Here is a 24,991-nt window from a genome sequence, read left to right as displayed (position 1 = left end):
AGGTTTTTTGTACTAATATAGAAGTGGTTTGCCACTGTGTGTGTTTTTTTTCTTCTTGTTTTTTTTTCAATTTCGCAATCTTGCCCATAGTTTAGTGGGTGTTTTGGTGGTGTCTCACCCAAATTTTGACTATGTCCAAATCTGGATAAGCTGCTTACACAACAAAGGGAAAAGGATTGCTGGCAAGACCTGGCTTAAAAACAGTAACTGTGAGAGAGACCTTGGAGTCCTAGTGGACAATTACTTAACCATGAGCCAGCAGTGTGCAGCAGCAGCCAAAAAAGCTAATACAATCCTGGGTTGTATAAACAGAGGCATGGAATCAAGTTCACGCGAGGTATTAGTACCGCTTTATAAAACCCTAGTGAGACCACACCTGGAATACTGCAGCCAATTTTGGTCACCATATCACAAAAAAGATGTTGAGAGTTTAGAAAAAAATCAGAGAAGAGCTACTAAGATGACCAAAGGCCTGGAGACTAAAACATACGAACAATGGCTACAGGACTTGGGTTTGGCTAGTCTAAAAAAAAGTAGTAGTAGAGGAGACATGATAGCACTATTCCCGTATCTGAGGGGCTGCCACAAGGAAAAGGGGATCACGTTGTTCATCAGAGGGAAGGATGAGAAACAATGGTTGGAAACTGATCAAAGAGAAGCAACCTGGAATTAAGGAGAAAGTTCCCTGACAGTGAGGACAATCAACCAGTGGAACAGCTTACCCTCCCCACACACACACACACCAGAAATCATGGGCGCTCCATCACTGGAGATTTTAAAGAAGTGGCTAGACAGTCACCTGTCTGAGATGGTATAGGTTCTCCTGCTTGAGCAGGGGGCTGGACTAGAAGACTTCCAAGGTCCCTTCCAGCTCTATTCTAAATTCTAAAAGGTTTTGCCAGAACTATTCTTTAATGTTATATTGCTGCAACCGATTAAAGTTTATTCCTCCCTCCCTCCCCCCTCTCTTCCCCCTCCCCTTTCTCTTACACACACACAGTGGATATAAAAAGTCTACACATCCCTGTTAAATGCCAGATTTTCGAGATGTAACCAAAATCCAATCAAGATAAATCACTTCATAATTGGCAGATTCCCGAGGCAAGATGTGCCATGCTGGTAGGCTCCTACCCCAAAAATATTGTCATAAAATCAAAAGGAACTTCAACAAAGTGTTAGTTTAAAGGTGTGCGCACTTAAGCAACCATGTCATTTTACATTTTTATTGTTATTTTCCCCTAATTGTTTTCAATTTGTTTTTTCAGTTGAATTGTGCAGCCTATATGTTATGTTAAAGGTGGAAAAAATTCTGAAGTGATTTGTCTTGGTCTGATTTTTTTACATCTCAAATACCTGGCATTTTAACAGGTGTGTATAGACTTTTTATATCATGTGTTTGTGTATGCACGTTTGTAATTTCATAAGTTCTGCATAATTTCTCTTTCAGAGTTTAAATTCTTTGAGAGTAATGCAGGAGGTCTCCACACCATTCACAATATTATGAATCCAACCAGTATCCCCTGGAGCTTTATAAAAGGAAAAGAAAGGCATGATCTTGCACCAAGTACATATGGATCTTTTATGCTTCTCAGTGGCTATCTTTGCATAAAGACTTAGAATATTAGAGAAAGCTAAGTGAAAACCACAGAAGCATTTAGATAATCGAATCTGACTCCCTGCTCTATGTTGGTATTCAAATAAAAGGACCATAACTCATCAGCTTCTGCTGGAACTCACACAGAGAAGGTTAGCCCAGCATCTCATTTCACAGTGGAACTGCTCTTAGGTTGCCAGGTTTTCTCCTGCTATCAAGTTGAATTCTGTCTCCTGCAAATTAAGAACACTGTTTTGTATCCTGAATTCTAGAGTGATAACAAACAGGTCTTGTTCTTCAGTGGGACATCCTTTCAGCTATTTCAAGAGAATTACATCGGTGTTCTTTTCTTAAGGAAAGCACCATTTTGACTCCATTCAAAGGACCTTCTAATCCTCTGATCATCTTCACCCTTCTTTGAACTTGTTCCAGTTTCTCTGAATTCGTAAACTGTTCAAAATGGGATATAGTACTCAAGGCATGGTCACAGCAGAAATATATATATGTTTTTGTTACGTTGCATTTATAGCTGTATCCCACTACTGGCTCATATTCAGTTTGCAGCAACTATCATTCCAAAACCTTTTTCCATTTAGGGTAATTTTGATTTTCATTTCTGCCTTCTAGGTATGTCACTTGTGTAAGATTTTAATATCTCACTTATTTAAAATTGTCTTTTTATACTCTATATGTGTTCTCTCGTTCAAACCACTTTTAAATAATGTATAAATGTGAAGAAGTAAAGGGTAAAAATCTAAACTTAACTTATATCTTACACACATAACTTCTTTCTGCTATTGACCAGAAAGACTATTAACCTTTGTCCTTTCATTTCTGCCCATAATAGCATCAGAAACTTAAGAATTTGCAAGCTGGTATATAATGCAGTTTGCTAAGGGGTTATTTATAAGTGGTGTTAACAAGGCTTTTCATACCCTGCTATTTAAAGCTGGAACTTAATATGCCTAACACTGTACAAGAAAACATTTGCTAGAGCATGGACAAATATAACAGTGTTAGTCTAGCCGAAAGAGTAGTACTCAGGACATGTAAATAGAGGATTCTCCGAGGTGTTTTTTTTTAATTGAGAATTGGTACTTTTGTTTGTAAAGACTTTAGAAAGAGATGTGGGTAATGAAATGACCAAGTTTAATATTAACTTCAAATTGTGGTGCTTCAAACAAAAGAGATCATAAAGAATTTTTTAAATAATTCAAGTTGGGAAATGGGCAGTGAAATGGCAACTGCAGTTCAAAGGAAGTGTAAAAGCATGTGCAGCTGGTACAAATATGTAAATTTCACATATCTGGTAATGGAGTCTGAATTTGTAGATGGAGAGGAAAAGATTGCTTAACAGATAGATTGACAGAAATATATTTCACGTGTGCAGATGCCTTGTGGTGGAACCCCTTGGAAAAGGAATTGAAAATAAAACTGGTAGTTTTATAATCCATTCATGCAAATCGTGCTGTTATTGTGTTAAAAATACTGCATGCAGTTCTGGTTACTGTACCTAAAACAAATACTATAGAACACGGGTGTCAAGCTCTTGACATCACGTGACATGTTGCGATGTAATGTGACTTTTTTCCTATTGACGGCAATGGGGTGGGCGCGGTTTTGGCATGACGCATCCAGCCCATGGGCCAGCAGTTTGACACCCCTGCTGTAGAATATCCTACAGTACTCTGTGAAGTGAATTACAAAGAAGACGTCTAAATGGTCAAATGATTGAAACAACTTAGCAATGAGATCACTTTTTTTTCTTTCTGGCTGGTTGAGGTAGTAAAAGGCGATCTAATGATAAGTAAAATTGTACAGATAAATTGCAACTTGAGATCATCCAGTTAAATGGTCATAGGTTTCTACCAGATGCAAAATAGTAATTATTTCCATAAAATATTTTTAATATAAGGGATTTGCGATTGAAGTGTGTACCAATGTGAATCCCTGCCTTACATTCAGGAATAATAGAAGTCCACTTTGGCCATTAATCTTTTATTTGTTTGTCTGACACCTTAGGTACCAATTTGGCATGGTGATAAAATAGGATTTGTATATGTTAAATACTACATGCATACCTTTGCATCGGTACATAAATTAGCAAATCTCTTCCAACACCTGTTTGTAGGTTACATAGCAAATTTGCTACATTGCTGCTTCGTGTTTGAGATGCTGCTTAAATGTAGCATTAAAGATGCCACAATCTTAGTCTTGAGTCTCTTGTTGTTGTTGTTGTTGTTAGCTGCGAAGTCATGTCCGACCCATCGCGACCCTATGGACAACGTTCCTCCAGGCCTTCCTGTCCTCTACCATCTTCTGGAGTCCATTTAAGCTTACCCCTACTGCTTCAGTGACTCTATCCAGCCACCTCATTCTCTGTCGTCCCCTTCTTCTCTTGCCCTCAACCTTTCCCAGCATTAGGCTCTTCTTCAATGAGTCCTTCCTTCTCATTAGGTGGCCAAAGTATTTGAGTTTTAGCTTTAGGATCTGGCCTTCTAAAGAGCAGTCAGGGTGGATCTCCTCTAGGACTGACCGGTTTGATCGCCTTGCAGTCCAAGGGACTCGCAGGAGTCTTCTCCAGCACCATAGTTCAAAGGCCTCAATTCTTTGGCGCTCAGCCTTTCTTATGGTCCAACTTTCACTGCCATACATTGCAACTGGGAAGACCATAGCCTTGACTATATGCACTTTTGATGACAGGGTGATGTCTCTGCTTTTTAGTGTGCTGTCTAGATTTGCCATGGCTTTCCTCCCCAGGAGCAAGCGTCTTTTAATTTCTTGGCTACAGTCCCCATCTGCAGTGATCTTGGAGCCCAGGAAAATAAAATCTGTCACTACCTCCATTTCTTCCCCATCTATTTGCCAGAAATTGAGAGGGCCGGATGCCATGATCTTGGTTCTCTTAATGTTAAGTTTTAAGCCAACTTTTGTTTTGAATTCTTTTTTTAAAAAATGGTAGGATGACACTAGAGGGAACTAGAAAGAAGAAAGAAAAGTTACAGTTAAAGGAGAAGAGGACTTAAATTTGACTTACAGAATGAAGCCAATATTTCAATATTGAACATATTGAAGGATATTTTTGAACAATGACCCCGGAAGTTAATTTAAAGAGCATTTGCCATTATAGATAGGTAGACGGTGTTTAAAAGATGTTATGAAAGAGAAACAAGTTTTACCTGAAAAGATTGAGGCTGATCTGAATGTGGCTTTAAAAATGTCAAGCTACAAGAATGATAGGAAGGAAGATGCTACACTGGATATACAAGAGAAACCAGCTGATGTCTTAATGAAAAGGGATAGGCAAATAACAAATCAAGAGAGTGACTGGATAATTTTCCTATATTGGATTTACAACAGAAACTTGCTTAAGCTTTGAAGAACATTGTGAGAAGAAACAAATAGGGGGTACCTTGCTCAATAGTAGCAACTGTGAGAGAGATCTCGGAATCCTAGCTGACAATCACTTAAATATGAGCCAGCAGTGTGCTGCAGCTGCCAAAAAAGCCAACACAGTGCTAGGCTGCATTAACAGAGGGATAGAATCAAGATCATGTGAAGTATTAATACCACTTTACAATGCCTTGGTAAGGCCACACTTGGAATATTGCATCCAGTTTTGGTCACCATGATGTAAAAAAGATGTTAAGACTCTAGAAAGAGTACAGAGAAGAGCAACAAAGATGATTAGGGGACTGGAGGCTAAAACATATAAGGAACGGCTGCTGGAATTGGGCATGTCTAGTTTAATGAAGAGAAGGACGAGGGGGGACATGATAGCAGTCTTCCAGTATCTCAGGGGTTGCCACAAAGAAGAGGGAGTCAAGCTATTCTCTAAAGCACCTGAAAGCAGGACAAGAAGCAACGGATGGAAACTAATCAAGGAAAGAAGCAAGCTAGAACTAAGAAGAAACTTCCTGACAGTTAGAAAAATTAACCAGTGGAACAACCTGCCTCCAGAAGCTCTGAATGCTCCAACACTGGAAGTTTTTAAGAAGAGACTGGACAGCCATTTGTCCGAAATGGTATAAGGCCATGGTGGTGAACCTATGGCATGGGTGCCACAGGTGGCACGCAGAGCCCTCTGTGTGGGCACGTGCACCGTTGCCCCAGTCCTAGGCCTTCAGCTGGGTTTTATAAAACCTTTTCGCTTTAGGCCTCCGCCGCCATGTACAAAAAGCAAAAGGTTCAATTAATCAATCAATTTCAACTTCTTGCGGGGGAAAAAAAGTTCTCACAAAGTTGGAATTGATTGAACTTTTTAGTCCCACCCAGTCTGCCGTTACTACTGCAGCCACACCCACCCAATGGGCCATGCCCACCCAATGGGCCATGCCCACCCAATGGGCCACGCCCACCCGGCACCCGATGATAGATAAGTGGGTTTTGGGTTGCAGTTTCGGCACTCGGTCTCTAAAAGGTTCGCCATCACTGGTATAGGATTTCCTGCCTGAGCAGGGGGTTGGACTAGAAGACCTCCAAGGTCCCTTCCAACTTTATTATTATTATTAAATAAAAAATAAAAAGAAATCAAGATCTAAGACATTAGTTGAAAGTAGTAAAAATCAAGATTGTTAGAAGTAAAAGGAAGGAATATAAAATTGGTTTATTTCATCTGAGTTAAAATAGATGTGTTATTATCCCTGATAACCCTTAATGTACTTTTGCTGATCAGGACTGAAATGAGAAGACTTTTAAGAGTTTGATCACGGATAAGAGATGAGATATGGGAAGAAGACATTATTTGTTATATTTTAAGAGAAGGTGATAAGTTACTAAAATTGTTTATACTTGTGATGAAGGGGAGAGGTATTTTCATTACTGTGCTCTTATTTTTTTTTCTTAATATTTTTTTCCCTTTTCTGCATCTTTCATTTTTTAAATTCTTTAGTTTATATTAATTTTTATCTTTGCAATTGTAATTTTAATGAAATTATTATAATCTTTAATAAATTTACTATAATAAAAAAACAACTTGGGCAGATTACTCAACAATCCTAAAAGGTAGCTTCCAGGAAAGATAAAATGGAAGAGGTGAACAAAGCAAGACCACAAACACTATCTTAAGCCAGCAGTAGAAAAGTAGATAATAACACTGAGCCAAGCCAAACCTTTCCCTAATTTAGGGCTCTCAAGATGTATTGTCTTTACCATTCCTTGTAGGGTAAGCTTTCTGGGAATTAAGAGTCCCAACACCTTAGAGTACGATAGGTTGGATAAAGTATGGCTTAAGTGGGTTGTTCTAATCAGGCTTGTGTATTTTTGCATGTTGTATATACATTTATGTGAAGTTTGGAAAACCCTCCAAGTTGTGTTTATTCTGTCTCTTAGGTCCCTTTACAGATGTTGTGACCACAAATCTGAAACTTGGCAACTCTACAGATAAGAATGTCTGTTTCAAAGTGAAGACTACGGCTCCGCGCAGGTATTGTGTACGACCCAACAGTGGAATTATAGATGCTGGAACGTCAATTAATGTCTCTGGTAAGTTTATCCATTTTTTGTTGTTGTTTCAGAAGTACACCTGCTTCCCCCCCCCCCCCACAATCATTTTGGTTCTGAATACAGCTGGAAGAGAATAAACAGATGTTAAATGGCCTGTGTAACGCTGACATTTTGAACAACCCTATATATTCTGCAGAGTTTCTTTAAAAATTACAGAATTGTTTCAATGTCAACACGAAGTTATTTCTCCTGTTTTCCGATGGAATTATAATTGGAGGTGACTGAGCAAACAGCATAGCACAACCTCTGGTTTTGATACTTTCTTAGCCAGTTTCATTTGAAAAGAGTAGTCTGTTGAAAAATTGTCATGCAAGGACTGGTCATAAAACACTTTTCTGTGCTGTTGTAACTTCAAACAGTCATTAAAAGTCCCTCTTGCTCAGGGAAGGCCCGTGTTGCCAAATCAAGCTGGTGCTAGTTTTATAAGGAAATGGTTTTTGAACTGCTCCTTTTTATTGAGAGTGATTCTGAAGATGGCAGCTGGAAGGATGGCTGGGCAGACATTTCCATCAGTGTCACCAGTTTAATTTTGCTTATTTCATCAATGTGTGATCTTAATCTCTTGTACAACTTTCTTCCACAAAACATGTCTTCATTAGCATGTTTCCTTTTATCTTGCATGCCTATCTACCTTGAGCTCATAGATGAGACCTTAAAACTTGGAATGACAAAGCGTTTAACTAAAAGTAATGAATATGAAATATTTAAGAGCACCAACTGTTGAGTCTGCTGAATCACACTCATTACAAGCCAGGCTAGAAGATCATTCCTTTCTTTGTTTTAACAGCCTGATAGGAAAGGGTGGCCAGTGTTTGGCCTTGAGGAAATTCAAGGAGGGTGAGATTTCATAAATTGCCAGGAATGTCTTGTTACCTCCCTTCAGTCCTAAATCCATCTTCTAACCCTATAGATTTAGTACAAAAATGTCCCAGATAACTATGTTATCATTGTCTCAAGGGCTTGTCATAATAATGCAGAGCATGGTATCATTTCATAGATATTAAAAGAGGCCAATTGCTAAACAGCTTTTTTTTTCCCTGTAAAGGGACTATTCCTAAAAAGATATCCAGAGCACTTGTGCAGTGAATTGCTTTAAGTGAACTTTTTTGTATTTGTACTGTTGCTAATTGCTTAGTGGGAGGGAATGATGTGAGAGAATGATTTGAGTTTTAGAATTAAAGTGGAAATTCTGGCCAGTTTTTCTGACCTGCACTGATGATGTTACCTAATTTGGTAATGAAATGTCTGCAAGAAAACGATCAATCTTGGTGAGCATCAAGGATCCCACAGTTTAACCCTGAGCTATAAATATTCTCTTCTATTGGTTTTCTAACTGCAATTTGTATCATTACAAGCATAATTATATAAGATTTAAGCTTAGTGGGAAAATTACATGATTATGGTAACCTGTTCCCAGATTTTAAGAATTTTACACAACCTCATCTATTAACAAAGAGCTTGAGATCCATCTGTAATAGTGATAGCATTCCGGGTATCCGTGTTCATCACAGACAGGAACTATGGTAACTTGGTATTTGGACATTATAGTTAAAAGCACATCTATTCAATGTACAATGAAAGAGTGACGTTTTCCTTAATAAAATGCCATTTGCTAAAGAATTTCTGTCTTCAGTATTCTGAAGTTCCTTGCATAGTAGGGAACTCACTTTTTAAGAAATGGCTAAGTGTGTTCTGTAGGGCCTCATCAGCATTTCCTTGCCTGTTCATGTAATTCATCACAGAACTGCTTAACTCAGCCATTTTTCTCCTTTCATAGTATTTTACTGTGCTGTTATTCCTATAATCATCTTTTCTCATTTTCCCCTAATGCACTGGCAGGGAAGGGTGGGGTCCTGCAGTCTGAAGCATTGACAAAGAATGGCAGAGACTGGGCAGAAGGTCAGTTTGGCTTCAGCTATAATGGATTTATTAGAATTTCCATCACAGGAAGAGAGGTTAAAGGAAGGGAAGATCAAACCTAAGAGGAAGTATGTGATCAATTCACAAATACTTAAAAAAAGAGGGTTTGATAAGTTTGGAGTGCCAAAGAAAAACAGAGCGCAACTGGTATATATAAGAACACGTTACGGAATGGAAGAGTTCTGTTCACGGTGTCAACCGGCCAGTCCCACTTACAGAATAGATATTTACTCTTGTTCAACTTTCAGTGTTCACTCAATATCCTTGCATTAGCTGGGTGACCTTGAGACAGTTACTCTGTCTCAGCCCTAGGAAGGAAGCAATGGCAACCACTTCTTAAACAATTTTGCTAAGAAAACTACAGGGATTTCTCCAGACAGTCTCTGAGAATCAGACATGATTGAACATAAGGAAAAAAATGCTTTGTGCTTTGACCGAGACCAAAGTTCTTTATTGAATAGAGGCAGCTATGGATTTTACTTACCGTATTTTTCGGACCATAAGACGCACTTTTTTCCCCCAAAAGTGGGGGGGAAAACAAGGGTGCGTCTTATGGTCCGAAGGTGATCCGTATGGCCAGCCCCAACCTCCGCAAGTGGAAAGCAAGGGAGATTGCCAGGAGCGCGAATCGGCACGTGCTGAGAAACACCGATCTCACGCTCCTACACTCTCCCTCGCTCGGTTTCAGCTTCCCTTGCTACAAGAGAAAGCAGGCTGAAACGGAGTGAGGGAGATTGCCAGGAATGCGAATCGGCTGATCTCACGCTGCTGCAATCTGCCTCGTTTCAGCCTGCTTTCTCTTGTAGCAAGGGAAGCTGAAACCGAGCGAGGGAGTTTGCAGGAGCGCGAGATCGGCCGATTCGCATTTCTGGCAATCTCCCTCACTCCGTTTCAGCTTGCTTTCTGCAAGAGAAAGCCGGGCTGCAGGGCCGCCTCCGCGGGTACTGCTCTAATGCAGAGAGGGAAGGACAAAGAGGGAGGGAAGGAAGGAAGGAAGGAAGGAAGGAAGGAAGGAAGGAAGGAAGGAAGGGACAATGGGAGAGGGAGGGAGAGAAAGAGAGAGAGAGAGAGAGAGAGAGAGAGAGAGAGAGAAGGAGAAAGAATTTTTTTTCTTGTTTTCCTGCTCTAAAAACTGGGTGCATCTTATGGTCCGGTGCGTCTTATGGTCCGAAAAATATGGTACTTTGAAATTTTCACTTGTTTTATTCTTTCTACTGTTAATCAATTGGGTCTTGTTCAGAATTTGAGTTTACCTTTACTTAAGGGTTAGTTGTTTTGGAATATTTAACAAGAACATTTAAAAATCTTTTCAAAATCTGTTCTTTAATCGAGTATTTATCCTCTAAGCTAGGAAATTTTAGCCAAGGGAAATTACAGTATTCACAAGCATTGTGACAGAGGCCACCTCTGGCTCTAGCTTTCAAGCTGCATTCTAGGCCTTGAGGTTTGACTTCAACATTGCTAAAGTGACCACAGTGCAACTCCCAGAGCATATGTGCGAGTGAGCCTTGCCACCTTGGAGGTGTCCCTGGGGATTGCTGTAAAATCACAGAAGATATGAGTCACCACTGGTGTTTTCCAAACCTGTAAAGTTGATAGTACGTCTCAGGTTCATTCAGAATAGAAGTCTGAGCTCAGGTTGTAATGGTAAAAAACTGAGTTCCGTATTACGTGTTGACTATGAGTTTATAGAAATATCTCTGCACTCTTCAAAACTTTCTCTGCCCTGCAAACTTCTTATCTAGTTCTTCTCTCTTCCCTTCTCCCCTTTCTGCCCACACTGAAGTAGGCCTTTGCAATCTTTCTTTCTTAGCAGTAATTTAATTTTGCAGTCCACGATAGGAACAGAAACTGTTATCTTTCTGTTCCCTCATTAGAAAAAAAAGGAATTTCACCATCATATACCCCAAGGATGAACCTATCTGTATTTTGGAACACATAAACACTAAAACCCAGTGTAAGATTATCTTGACAGAAATATGCAAAAATAAAAATCTAAGCAAAATGACAAATATTTTTTAACATTTGGAAGTAGCTCAGACAGATGCCTCCCGAATTCACTGAATTGTAAAAAAAAGAGCTCTTCTCAGACATTCAATTCAGCAAGGATGAGGATAGAGACCTCTCATTCATCACACCTGCCATCTTTTATCTTTATTTTTTATGTTTTTTTTATTTTTTGTGAGGTAGCTAGAGAGTCAGACGACATACAAGTCTTATAAATTGGATAGTCAGCTAGAGGTTTAGACTGGATTTGGCATTTTTAATCCACTATTACTATTGTAACACAATCAGATTGATTTTGCTATTATAGCCAATTTTAATAAAAGTTCTTGTAGCTTTCCTGTGGAATTGGTCTACCTACTTGCAGTATCCTGGGATCATGTGATCGCCATTTGCAACCTTGTCAGCTGGCTTCTGACAGACAAATGGGGAAAGCCAGATTTGCTTAATGACCACATGATCCGAATCAAGTGCAGCGATTCGTTTAATAGCCATGGCAAAAAGGTCATAAAATCAGGTGTAACTCACTTAACAACTGCCTGTCTTAGAAACAGAAATGTTGGTTCGCATTGTGCAGGCAAGTAAAAATTCCCAGCACGGCAAGTGGTAGCATTACACAGTACACAAAGTTGTTTAAAAAATCTAGTTTATTTTTTTTTTAATTACAGGTAGTCCTCATCTTACAACCATTTGTTTAGTGACCATTCAAAGTTAGAACAGCACTGATAAAAGTGACCTATTACCGTTTTTCACACTTGCAACCGTTCTGGCATCTTCATGGTCATATGATTTAAATTTGGATGCTTAGCAACCAGTATGTATTTATGACGATCGCAGTGTCCCAGGGTCATGTGATCACCTTTTTTCAACCTTCTGCCAAGCAAAGTCAATGGGGAATCCTGATTCACTTACCATCTGTGTATTAACTTAAGTGCAGTGATTCACTTAACTCTGGCAAGAAGGATCGTAACATGGGCAGAACTTACTTAACAATTGTGTTGCTTGGCAATGGAAAATTTGGGGTCAGTTATGTTCACAAGTTGAGGACTATTTGTACAATCTCTTATGACACCATTTGCAACTTTTCACAGAACCTCTATTGAGAGAAGTTACTTTAATGTTTATATCTTTGATCAATCAAGTAAGATTGGACACATTGTGTTTTTAAACATTTTAACTGACTCATAGCTGAAAAAAATCAGCTGATTTTTCATGTGTGTGAAAGTTGTCTGTTTTCTTGACAACAGAGTCTATTTGTACCTTCAGTAAGGAGAACAGGCAGATGCTGTTTACAACTTTTATGACGAATTCTCTTTGCTGTTTATAGCAGCATTACTTGCAGGTTCCTTCGATGTAACAAAATTATAAGCTTCTAGTAAGAGTCCTCTGGTTCTATTGATAAATTTTCAGACTTTCCAAGTTTTTTCTTTCACCAGTTCAGTGCATGATTTTCTCAGTTGTAGTTATTTTAAAATCTGAGATTACAACACAGGATGATGCGGGCGTTTAAAAAAAATCAATTTATGTTCAGTTGCAGTTCTATTAAATATTTTAAGGTTAGATATTAAAAAGAGTAAAAGCAAGCTGTCAGGCATATTAAAAAGAAATATTAGAAAAAAACACAACAGCAATATAGTACATGATTGGGATGTCCTCTTCCTAATAAGAATTTCAGCCATCCAGTGACCCAGTACCCCAAAACCCACCAGTTTTTTTCATACCTTTCTAAATGTCCAAAAGTGTGGGGGCACATCTTAATGGCAAGTGCCACAAGCAAAAAGACATGGCGTCTTTATGTCCTGTCAGATGGCATTGCTTCAAGAAAGGACCCCAGAGTATCTGTATCCCGTTAGAGCTTCTGGGACCCTTGCTATGGGAGGAGGCGGTCCAGAAAACACAATCCTGTGTCAAATAGGGCTTTATAGATGATAACCAGTATCTTCCCTTTAGACTTCTTTCAAAGCTTTCTGTGTCATCCAAATATTGGATGCTGCTACATGCATACTGTTAAGGTAGGAAGTGCAAACTCAATTTGAAATAATTTAGTTTAATAAGACAGAGCAGCTGTGGGTTCAGAAGCAGACTCCCCTGTGCTGAGCTGGTTCATAATTTTAGGTCCTCCTGGAGTCATAGCTCCTTTGTTGTTAGCTGCGAAGTCGTGTTCGACCCATCGCGACCCTATGGACAACGTTCCTCCAGGCCTTCCTGTCCTCATACCTCCTTCTTGAAGACCAGATATTGGTGTGGAGGGGGGATATGTACAATTATATCTACACAGTTGCAACCATTCCTGATCAGGAGGGAAATGACCACTCAGGTATGGTCATCTTTGATTCAAGTTTATTTTCTCGTACTTCAGGAATTTGTCAGTGTATGTTTGTTACTGGAGACTGTTTCTAGGTGCTTTGATATAATTAACTTGTTTTATGTTTCAGTTGTGTTATTGAATTGGAGAATGTTGGCTGCTCAAAATACTGCGCAATTGGATTAGCATATAAGCTTTGGTAAATGAACAAACAAATCTAAAGCTGTCTGTGTTTTATATAGCTCCTTATCTAAGGAGTTCTTCTCGTGACCTAGGATGTGTAGAAATTCTTGTTCTACGGTATGATCTAAGAATGAAATATTTTGGACTAAAATCTTTCAAGAAAGTGTATCCACTAATTGTTCTCTAAATTAGCTGTCTAAAACAATACTTACTGGTTCGGGTGTTGAATTCTTGATATTCTCTGAGCTTGGTTGTTTTCCTGCTGATATTTCATTACCAGTACATTGATGATGTTGCTTATCCTGCTTATGGAATGTCTGGAGGGGGAAAAAAACAAGTTCGGGGAACACCAAGAACCTATCAGATCTGTCCTCAGTCACCCATGTTCTTTACTATTAGAACTAGCTACGATTAGGAAACTAGGGAGCCACAGGCTTACGGGCACCATCACATAGGGTGATGTGATGTGAATTTAGGCCATAGCTTCTCTCTCAGGCTATGTTGTCAGTCTCTCAGTCAGCTTCTTCTCTCAGCCCAGCCTACCTCACAGGATGGTTTGCAGAAAGATTAGACAAAGAGATGATTGTGTGTGTTTTCTTGAGATCTTTGAGAAAATTTTAACAAAACTGTTAAGATATATATAGTATAAAATCTTCTGAAATTTCCAGATCATTGTTACATGTTGTTCATTTACTAGATGTATGTGTGTTGAAGAATCTACCACAGTATCGTGCGTAAGACAATAGATCAAGTCCATAGCAATTTGAGATGCTTTTTGGATGTACTTTTTGGAAATGCCTACGAGTTTGGTAAGGCATGCAGTATCCTTAGATCTGATTGCATTATATCCAGTTCTGTGCTGCATCATTGCTTTGCATGACTCAGTTGTGCCACATCTGCTGAATCATCTATTTTAATGGGCAAGTAGTAGGTGTACCATGTTACACTGCCCTGACTGGCTTACAATGCTAGCAAAGCTAAAAGAGTTGGGAGAATAACAAAGCATTGATATAGTGATCCATTTGGGAAATCATTTTGGTACATGAGATTTTTCTCAGCTTTCCAGGAAAGACAGTAACTATGCTGGGCCAGCAACAATAACTGTGTAGGTGTCCTGATGCAGCAATGATTTCTCTTTCAGTGATGCTACAGCCTTTTGATTATGATCCTAATGAGAAAAGTAAACATAAGTTCATGGTCCAATCGATGTTTGCACCGCCTGATACTTCAGACATGGAAGCAGTAGTGAGTATTAGAAGCTTTTTAATAAACATCTTTTCTCTTAAAAGGTTTGTGATTACCCATTTTCTGAAGCATATTAAACAACATGTGCATCCCATCTTTACAGGCAGGCAAATGATCCAGTTGAATTACACAGACAAATTTCAATAGCCCATTCAGCTGCCAAACCATCTTCACTCTCCTTCCAAATTGAATGCTGATGAAATGGTTGGATTCCCTGATATTGCTTGCATTCTCCCTTCCCATCTATCTAGCGTTAAAGTTAGGAAACGGGTTTTTTTCTATCTGCCGCCCCAGACAGAATGTTTGGTGACTGTCCTCTTATACATTCTCAGAGGCTACCTGACTTTATGCCTACTTTTTCCAATGTAGGCAGTCCTCATTAATAATTTTGCCTGGAATTTCTATTGGTAAGTGTCACAGTCATAAAACGTGACATCCCATGACTGCGCCGCTTAGCAATAGAACTTCCAGCCATTTCCATTTGCTGCTGTTAAAGAAATCACCATGGATCATTAAATGAGGATGTTACATGTTTGTAATTTTTGATCCTCTGCCAGCTTCCCCATTGACATTAGTAGGATCCCAGCAAAGAAAGTTGCAAATGGCTACTGCAGGACACTATGACCACAACAGTTACAAGTTATCGGTCGCAAGTACCACTTATTCAGCACCATCATAAGTTCAGACAGTCACTGAATGAGTGATTGTTAAATGAGGACCACCTGTGTACAATTTGGCCCTTTTTCCTGGCTCAGAGGGTCAGGCAAATAAGTATCCTTTCTGAGCTTGAAGGAAAAATAAGATAATAAACATATGCCATGACAAATATTCAAACTGTCTATGAAATAAAATATTGCATTCCATCTGGAGAATACAGAGACACATTGGTGATGCTCACTTCTAAACAAAAACATTAAATCTGTAGCTATGAGGGGGGGAAAAAATCTTCCAGATTTATTTACTCAATGCAATCAAAGAGCCACTCAGTGGGTTATAGTCTCAACAATAGTATAAATAGTTTAATATAAACCCAAACATTGTTTTTTTTAAATAACTTTGTTACTTCTATTTGTGCTGTAGTGGAAAGAAGCAAAACCAGAAGAACTCATGGATTCTAAACTTAAATGTGTGTTTGAGCTGCCAGCAGAAAACGATAAACCAGTGAGTCCCTTTAATTTGTATGTGATTTATTTTTTTTTTTAAAAAAAAGGCAAGAAAGAGATGGTAACGCAACTAAAAGTTTTTGATTTAGGATTTAACTGCAATTTCCATGGTCTCAATGTTCATAATTGCTCAAAATAAGAAAACAAAACAATCACCATTTATTTGTTTTCCTCCATTGGGTTTTGATTCCTAAAGTATACATGATTAATTCTCACGGTGGTAAAGAGTTTCTAATAGTAAGAATAGAAAAAAGCAAGGCATCTGTTCAAAATTCAGTTTCAGTATTTTGACTTTTAAGAAATTTAGCCTGGAACCCTTTAGATATGTTGGAATATAACTACCTTTGGGCAGACTAACTGGGAATTAGAACTTCAACTGAAACAGGAGGTCAGAGAAGACCACATTTTAAAAAAACGTATCCCTTTATTCTGGTGTTTTCCACCTGCAGTTTGTAAATGCTTTTGGATTAAAGAAGGATGTAGAAACTTTTTTAATATGCAAATTGGGAACAGATCCTATCATTTTCAGCATTATTTTTTAAAAGATTGATGTTCTCCCAGTATCACAGTCTAATCTCTCCATTTTGGATGGAATCATAGCGTAGATGCGCTCATAGCTTTCAAAACTGTTAAGGTAGGGCCGTATATATTGCTATAAGGAAAACCACGTTGAATTAATGTTCAGGCTTTTCCCTTATCCTGAATATAAAAGTACAAAATCGTGCAGAAAGGGAAACTCTGATTCTGTGTAGACCTTTTCCTAATTGGATTTAGGAATACGTCTCCAGAAACTCCTAGCCAGCAGTCTTAGAACCACAATTCCAGCATATTTGGAGGATAAACAGTTGTGAAGGCTGGCATAGGGAAAAAAAGAGAAACATTGATTGCTTTCTTTTTTTCTGATCTCTCTAAACATTGAATGACAAAACAATGACTTGCATAAATTTAAACTTAGATAACCTTAATGGCTTACAGCAAGTAACAGCAACATTTTATTTTCCGTTATCTGTTTCAGTATGTCAAAATAGTTTCAGTGGGGAGGAATAGTACTATAGGTCACACTAGAGATTTTATGGAGGAGTGGGTGGGTGACTAGACAGCATCAGCTCAGAGCTGCTGGAATTGGTCTGAACAGTGGTCCTCCCTTTGGTGCTTCTCCTGCCCTTGGCTTTGTCTTGGCTTCTGTCAACATCAGAATTTGATTCCAAAAAACAGCACTCCACTTGTGAGTGTCTACCCATTCAAAAACAAACTCCCCATAACTCTGAAAGGAATGACTTGTTTCTATAGGCTAATAACTTAAGCCCAACCATGAGTTTGAGGCAGCAATGAGAAATGGCAAAAAGTATTTTAATTTACCAAACATTGTAAGGCAAATGTTTTCGGAACTGCCAGTCCTTTAAAACAAGAGGTCCCCAACTTTTGGGGCACCAGGGATCGGTTATGTGGAAAGAGATTTTTTTCCGTGGACTGGAGGGAGCGTGGTTTTGTGTGCTGCCTGCATCTCACGGATGGGGCTTTGCTTGTTTGTACGGCCCAGTTACCGGCATGCCGCGGCCTGGTACCAGTCCATGGATCGGGGTTTGGGGACCCCTGCTTTAAAGCATCGCTAGGCAACGGTTACATTCACAGTAACTTCTAAGTATGGTTGGGAAGACTTTGAGTCTTCTCTGATGTTGTTTAACTCCCAACATCCCTACCAGGATACAAAGCTTCATTGGTTTCTGGTATGTTCCTGGCTACTTTTTCAGAATGATGTGGCAGAATCCTAGATAGGCTAGGTCAAAGGTATATAAGAAAACATCTCTTCTTGCGGAACTCCTATGTGCATGAATTTATTGGGGGAAACACTTCACACCAGATCGCTGGCATTTAGGTAGTTTCCAGGATGCAAAAACAGCTTTCTAATTAGGCTGTTTCAAAAGGTACACTCACCTTTCTTGGCTTTCTATCTTGGGCTTTGCTAAGATTTTTTAGAACTTCAGTTGGAACTGTAATACTACATGTTATTATTGTAGCATTAATTTTTTATGGCCGGTTCTTTAGTTATTTTGTTAGGCCACCTCTGCATGCTAAAATTACAATAGGTAGAATAATTATTAATTGCCATTAAATAACCTTTTTCCCATTCTCTCAACAGCATGATATAGAAATAAATAAAATTATATCCCCAGTTGCATCAAAGACAGAATCTTCTGTAATGTCAAAATCATTAAGTTCTTCTTCAGATGACAGTGAATTGAAGAAAGTAATGGAAGAATGTAAGAGACTGCAGTTAGAAGTTCAAAGGTTACGAGAGGAGAATAAACAGTTTAAGGTAAATTTATTCATCTGTTGCCTATGTAGTCAAGAGATTTAGAAACACCCAGAGATGAGGGGTTGTTTTTTTTCCAAATCATAACAGCTGGACTATACTTGGACATAACATGGCATTATTTATTCTTCACAATTCATTCATTGTTTTTAATCACAGTTTGTATAATAATCCGTAATAACTGATTTGTTCAGAGCTCCAAAACACATACATACCTTTTTTAAAATAAACCACCATAAAAAAGGCTGAGCGCCAAAAAATTGAGGCCTTTGAATTGTGGTGCTGGAGAAGACTCCTGCGAGTCCCTTGGACTGCAAGGCGATCAAACCGGTCAGTCCTATAGGAGATCAACCCTGACTGCTCTTTAGAAGGCCAGATCCTGAAGCTAAAACTCAAATACTTTGGCCACCTAATGAGAAGGAAGGACTCACTGGAGAAGGGCCTAATGCTGGGAAAGATTGAGGGCAATAGAAGAAGGGGACGACAGAGAATGAGGTGGCTGGATGGAGTCACTGAAGCAGTAGGCGTGAGCTTAAATGGACTCCAGAAGATGGTAGAGGACAGGAAGGCCTGGAGGAACATTGTCCATAGGGTCGCGATGGGTCGGACACGACTTCGCAGCTAACAACAACAAAGGATAAGTGTGCTGAGCCAACCAAATGAGTAAGATTTTGAGTTCTGTTGATCAGAAGAAGAAACTGAGTAAATGAAAACAGTGATACTTAAATGTATCCCCTTCACTTTTTATGGCTATGCAGATAAAGGCAACATAATCTTTTAGTTTAAAAATTTGTGACAGTGTTTTAAAAAATTAGGCCTTAAACTATTCCCTATTAAAACTGCTGCAGATTTAGCAACTTTCATTGTATCTGGTATGGTTGAAGTTTTTCTTGGAAAAACAAACTTGAGGGACAACCATTTGTCAATTCATACAGGCCATCCCCTAATTCAAGGGTTTGCTGTATTAGGCTTAAATAATAAAGGCATCCGATGAAGCCCCATGAAGGAACAGGCAGTGCACCAGGAGTGTAGAGCTCCATCCTTCCCAAATGGTTGCACTCTGCAACATAATGAGTAAAGTTCTGTAAAGTTCTCAGAATCCATACCTATTAAATCCCTGATGACCAACCAAAATGCCAGTTATGGACGTGGAACAGCCCTGTGGGGGTTTGAGCCCTAAGCCCAACTAGCTCAGCATTCTGGATCACCCAGTGGCCAGCGAGATGATTGGGGAAGCTTACAAACCTAGGCCATAGGGCAAGAGATCCTTTTCACTGGAATTTCCTAGCAGCCAGTACTGAGGGTCTGTTGCCAGTAATTCAAAAGGTAGGAAACTGGCATCACATTCAGTAGGTATTAATAGCTAGTCCAGTCTTTTTTTAAAATTATTCACGTTGGATGCCAATCTTAGGACTGCTGGTAGCAATTTCCACTCTCGATGTCCTGTGTGTATTTCCTTCCATTGGTCTTAAATTTTTCTGTTTCAAGTTCTACAAGAAAGGGAGAAGATCCTTGCCTTCTCTACGTTTTCACTTCGCTGCATGATTGCATGTGCTGCTCGTGGGTCTCCCCTTACCTTCCCATGTTGAAAGCTAAAGTGTTACCCTTGTGTGAATGCAACTGTAGCCCTTCAATCATTTTGCTAGGCCTTTTATACATCTTTACTACCTGTATAATATTCTTCTTACAAGGAAGCAACTGCAACCCTACACAGTACTCCCAATTAATACTAGCCATATATCTATATAAGGGTGTTACATTGACAATTTCAGTTCCTTTCCTGGCGATTCCAGTCATTTCTCTCTTTTTTTTTCCAAATAAGTCACCAGTTTCTTCTGTTTAGAAAAGGAACTTTTGATCTCAGTCTGTTTTGCACATATTTCAGTGCATCAGGAATTCAGTCTCCTTTGGGATGAGTGAGGCAAGTTAGCCAGCCAGCAGAGGGTGGGGAGTGCTTCATTGGACAGGTCCAGGGACCAAAATGAGTCAGGCTACATTTCAGACACCCCCAAATTGCAAAGTTGCTTTCTTACTGCTTTTTTTATAAGTTTTTAAAAAATCTGTTTAAAAGACCGAAGCACAAAAGATTTGATATTGGGAGAGCTGCATAGGATGTGGGGCAGGGATTGATTGACATCTTAACCTAAATAAGAATGAACTTCAAAGCGTAGTTATTTTTATTGTTTTTTTTTTAAAAAAAATCTTCAAATTAACTTTGCAACAGGAAGAAGATGGACTGAGGATGAGGAAGGCACCCCAATCAAACCATCCAAGCTATGCTTCCGCCACCGCTGTGAAGGAGGAGGGTCTCAGCACAAGATTACTTGCGCTGGTGGTTTTGTTCTTTATTGTTGGCGTAATTATAGGGAAAATCGCCTTGTAGAGGCAGCATGCAGAGAGTTGTAAATCAAATTGATGGATTTGCCATATCATTGGATTAAATTTATTCGTAACAAATGTTTTAAAAAAAAGTGTATGACATCTCACAGGTCTTGCCTTTTAAAATTTTTACCCCTGCACAAAATAACATTAGCATAACATAATCTACTAGAACGTTTAAACTGTATACAGAATAAGCAGAAGAGAGAAGGAATTATCTTCATTGTGAGACGAGAGGAAGGAATCATGTATTTAACACTATGAAAGTGCACCTTTTTTTTTAAGAAAAAAAAGTACCTTAAGCATTTCTTGGACTTTGAAATCTATTCCTAGAGTTCTCCCCTTTGGAGAAATAAATGCCTGTCCTTTGAAGGAGCTGATCTGTTTTGTTCTTTAGAAGTTGGTTTAAGCTGCCAAGGTGGATGGTTTTCTGTAAAATATGCCTAACCCATCCTGCCTCCTCCATAAATCTAATGGTTCTGCCCAATCGGTCTGGTCTGGTCTCCAAATCTCAGCAGTGTATCTCATTAATCAGGTGTTGATTCCATTATGAACTATATAAGCATGGCCATCTTTCTCTAGCTCCTACGTCATCCTGTGCAGTTGTGGCGGAGTAGAACAAAGAAAAGGAAGAGAGGAGGACTTAGGACACATTCATGGGCCAGGAATGGAATCGGGACTTCTGAATTGACAACACTGCTGCACTTGGTTCCTGCCAGCCTGTGTATAGCTTGGGCATCACCAAAAGCTTTGGGATGTTTTAACTATGTCTGGGAGTGGGAATCAGGAGAAATGGAAATGGAGGGGCTCAGTTGCACACTTACAGTTCTTTTGAGTAGTAGGGAAGGAAATAAAATGGTTTACTGTGGGTTTGAAAATGTAGGGTACCCAATTCCTGGTCGTCTTAAGACAATATGTTGCGCTAAAGTGTTCCAAGCTGAACTGGGGGAGTGGCACTTATTCAGACTGGCTTTGCAGTAAGAGGGAGCATTATATGGGGCTATTGCACTTAGAACCCCACCCTTCCTCTCTTACAGTTAATCTGATCAGTTAAATTCCTTTTGTCCATCTGTTTTCCGATCCAGATGTGAGTGTTAATGGGGACCATATACTTCTGCCTTCTAATCTCTCTTCTTCTTTTTTAATTTTGCATCCTGTTTGTCCCATCCTCCAGAGATCCTTGCCTCTTCAGTATTTGCAGCCATAGCAAATTTTCATGGGCCTTAACCATACACAACATTAGGTGTGCGCAAGCCTTCCATCCCATTAAACAATTTGGCATTTGTTTTCATTGATCCCTATTTTGAAGCTGTTTCAAATCAGTCTCCATCCTGAACCCAAGAACAATGGGTGATCCTCTGGAGATAACAAGGCTTGTTTTATGCGTGCCCTTCACTAACATAACTTAGCTTTTGCTACTTTCTTCTCAGCGGCCCAGGTAGAAAGTGAAACCATACACATCCTCTTTGTGCCTGTCAGCTGATTCAGTAGCTGAATTTTTATTTGTGTGGCATATGGGGAGGCAGTGGTGCAACGGTGCTGAAAAAGCCAAGGATCTGGGGACAATTGCCTATCAGTAGACTTTCTGATTCCAGGCCACCTAACTGTTCTGTCTGTAGAAGGACATGTTTGGACACACAGCATTGGTAAGTCTTGTTTGGTGAATTTACCAAGAAACCATGAAAGGCTTAGAAGAAGCAGATGCAATCCCACCACTACGAGGTTGAAAATGCTGGGCAGTTAACTGCATGTCAGATTATATAGAATAAGGATCAATGCCTTGTTCTAAAAGGGGACCAAGCTACCATTGCTGTTGGTTCATGCCGCCAAGTTAAACTCTTATATCCAAATGTGTATGCATATTTAACTTATTTAATGTATTTCATCTCATGTTTTCTTCATTGTCATGGAAATTTGACTACTGCTATAAATGGTTACAAAAAGAAAGAAAAAAAAGGCACCTGTTCAGAGTTGATGAATGGGACTAATTTTTCCTTTATATTGCTGTAGTGGTGAAGAATTCTTCTGCCTCCCAACACTTAGGGCACCACATAATTCTCAGTTTTGATCATCTAAACATTGGGGAAGACAGCAGTCAAAAAACTGTTTTTGTATATAAAATAAGTCTATGTAGGGGAAAAAATTAGTAGGAATTAGTTCTATGCTGTTAAAAAAAAAGACCAATCCTGTTTGACTATGTAGTATCTTTAAAAAAATCAAATAAATCTACCCCAAATTAATACATTTTGGTACTGTCTGATTACTTCCAGTTTATAATTTGCAAAGAAAAAGGCTGTAATTAACCATCTGGTCTTGATTCCAATTTCTTTAGCTTTATTTTGTTGTCTAATATTTATCATGAAATAGTTTGAGGTGTACTTTAATGGGGGACTATGAAATTCAGGGGGCATTCTGGAATTCTCCCAGACAATACAAGAAGCTATTTGGCAAACTCGCTAAATAGCATTCAGTTACTGAATTGGAATTCTGCCACCTAATTGTTAAAATACTTCTGCTGCAGGATCAAAGAAGTCTTAGTCAGGTTCTTTTATTTTTATTTTTTTTAAAGGACAGAGGGGGGAAAAAGCATAAAGACAAAAGAGAAAAAGGAAGTCACATATAGGAAATCGTTTAGCTTATTTTTAAACATGCTGTTAAACCTTAACCATGTAGAATAATATCGATCAGCCTATTGCATAAAGATTTAATCCATAAATCAGAAATCAAACAGCTGTTTGTTAATTCCAAATATTTGGTTATAATCAAAAATATTTATATATCTTGAAAATATATTGATACCGTGTTGATCTGCAAATTTACAGTTATTAAGCCAAATTGTATAAATGTCACCTTTTTAATTTCCAACATAATGAAGTTGGCAGTGAATTCTGTAGTATCCAGTAAATATGAAAAATAATATTCCATTGAGATCAGTTGTACTTAAAGAACATTAAGTATGTTTTACCTTCCATCTCATTTCTGTAGAATGAATTAATGGCTGAAGATCTTAAAAGAATATTCCCTTAGCCATTGATTTGTTTATAGGGACAAATTTGCAACTTTTTCATTGCAAGATTGATGCTTGAAATCTGCAGTCTTGGATCTTCATCTCCTGGGAGTTTAGCATGTGAGCTGCTCAATGGTGGGTCCTTAAAAATTGCAGTGGGAGTCCCTTCTCATTCATTATATTAAATCATGAATGGTTAAGAAGTTCCTGCATTGTGTTTGTAGACTGCCCAACCTGGTTCCTTTAGTAAGTTCACAAGCAGAACTTAGAGAGTGATAGTCATCTTTCTTATCACTCCCAGCAACTGGTACTTAAGTCAGGCCACTTGTGATTTGAGGAGGGGGGTAGCCTTGTGAGTCGGTTTTGACACCCGGTGTTTGGATGGATAAATTTCCTTCACATGATTTTCAGAAGTTTGCCATTGCCTCCTTCATAATACTGAGATAGCCAGCCCAAGATCACCCAACTGTCTTTGTGCCTAAGGCAGGACTAGAACTTGTGATCTCCCAGGTTCTACCTTAACCACTACACCAAACTGGGTCTGACAAGATTCAGGGGATAGTAAATTGATTCCATGACATCTTCTGAAAATGTATCTAGTCTCCTTTTCAAATTGTCTACATTTGCAGCCATCATCACATTTACACTTTACTGAAGAAACCCATAATTGACTGGCTTAACACAACACACTTAAGTCAAACCCACATGTTCTTGCTTAAGATATCTATTACTTTATCCCATCCCATTAGTAATGAGGTCATGCAGCAAACCAACAAGAAAAATAAATACATTCTAAAGTGCGGTATCCTTAAAAGCACAATGAGCACCATTCAGAGATCTGGAGAATTCTCAGCAATAGCTACCTTGTGTGGGAAATTTGAGGGTTGAAGCACACATCAGCAGATATGGGAAGGTTAGGGAGAATCTTTTAAGGAAAAACCATGTGGATTTTTTTATTTTTTTATTTATTTTAATTCCATTTATATCCCGCCCTTCTCCGAAGACTCAGGGCGGCTTACAAGCTTAGCAGTAGCCTTCATTCTATGTATATGCCTGCTTATTAGGGCATATACAAGCGGCATTACTACAAAGTCAGCTTAATTGCCCCCAACAATCTGGGTCCTCATTTTACCTACCTCGGAAGGATGGAAGGCTGAGTCAACCTTGAGCCTGGTGGGATACAGGTAGCCTTTTTGTGATCAGTGTAGCAACAGGTATAGTGGCCTTTAATATCAAGTAGAAATAGTAGACCATTCTGAAGGATTTTTCCTATTTTGGACTTGATTTGGACTTTTTAATTTTAACATTCAAAATAAAAATAAACCAGTCCCATCCTGCCCCAGTGCAGAATGCCCATGTGGATTATAATTAA

At 38.9% G+C, this 24,991-nt stretch overlaps 1 protein-coding gene across 3 annotated transcripts in view; it reads left to right on the top strand.

Annotated features, from left to right (window-relative positions):
* Positions 1–22,870, top strand: part of VAPB (VAMP associated protein B and C) — a 55,952-nt gene extending 33,082 nt beyond the window's left edge. For all 3 annotated transcript variants that reach the window (XM_081323118.1, XM_081323119.1, XM_081323120.1), the window contains 5 exons: positions 6,926–7,078; positions 14,653–14,756; positions 15,837–15,917; positions 18,060–18,236; positions 20,458–22,870. In XM_081323118.1, the coding sequence (XP_081179244.1) occupies positions 6,926–7,078; positions 14,653–14,756; positions 15,837–15,917; positions 18,060–18,236; positions 20,458–20,616 (674 nt within the window). In that variant the 3' untranslated portion in view covers positions 20,617–22,870. The remainder of the gene's footprint in view (positions 1–6,925; positions 7,079–14,652; positions 14,757–15,836; positions 15,918–18,059; positions 18,237–20,457) is intronic.
* Positions 22,871–24,991: the final 2,121 nt, after the last annotated feature.

The sequence above is a fragment of the Vipera berus genome, assembly GCF_964194415.1.
Source record: "Vipera berus genome assembly, chromosome: 3".
NCBI lineage: Eukaryota > Metazoa > Chordata > Lepidosauria > Squamata > Viperidae > Vipera > Vipera berus.
Note: the sequence above shows the minus strand (reverse complement) of the source record. Positions and strands in the feature narration are given on the sequence as shown.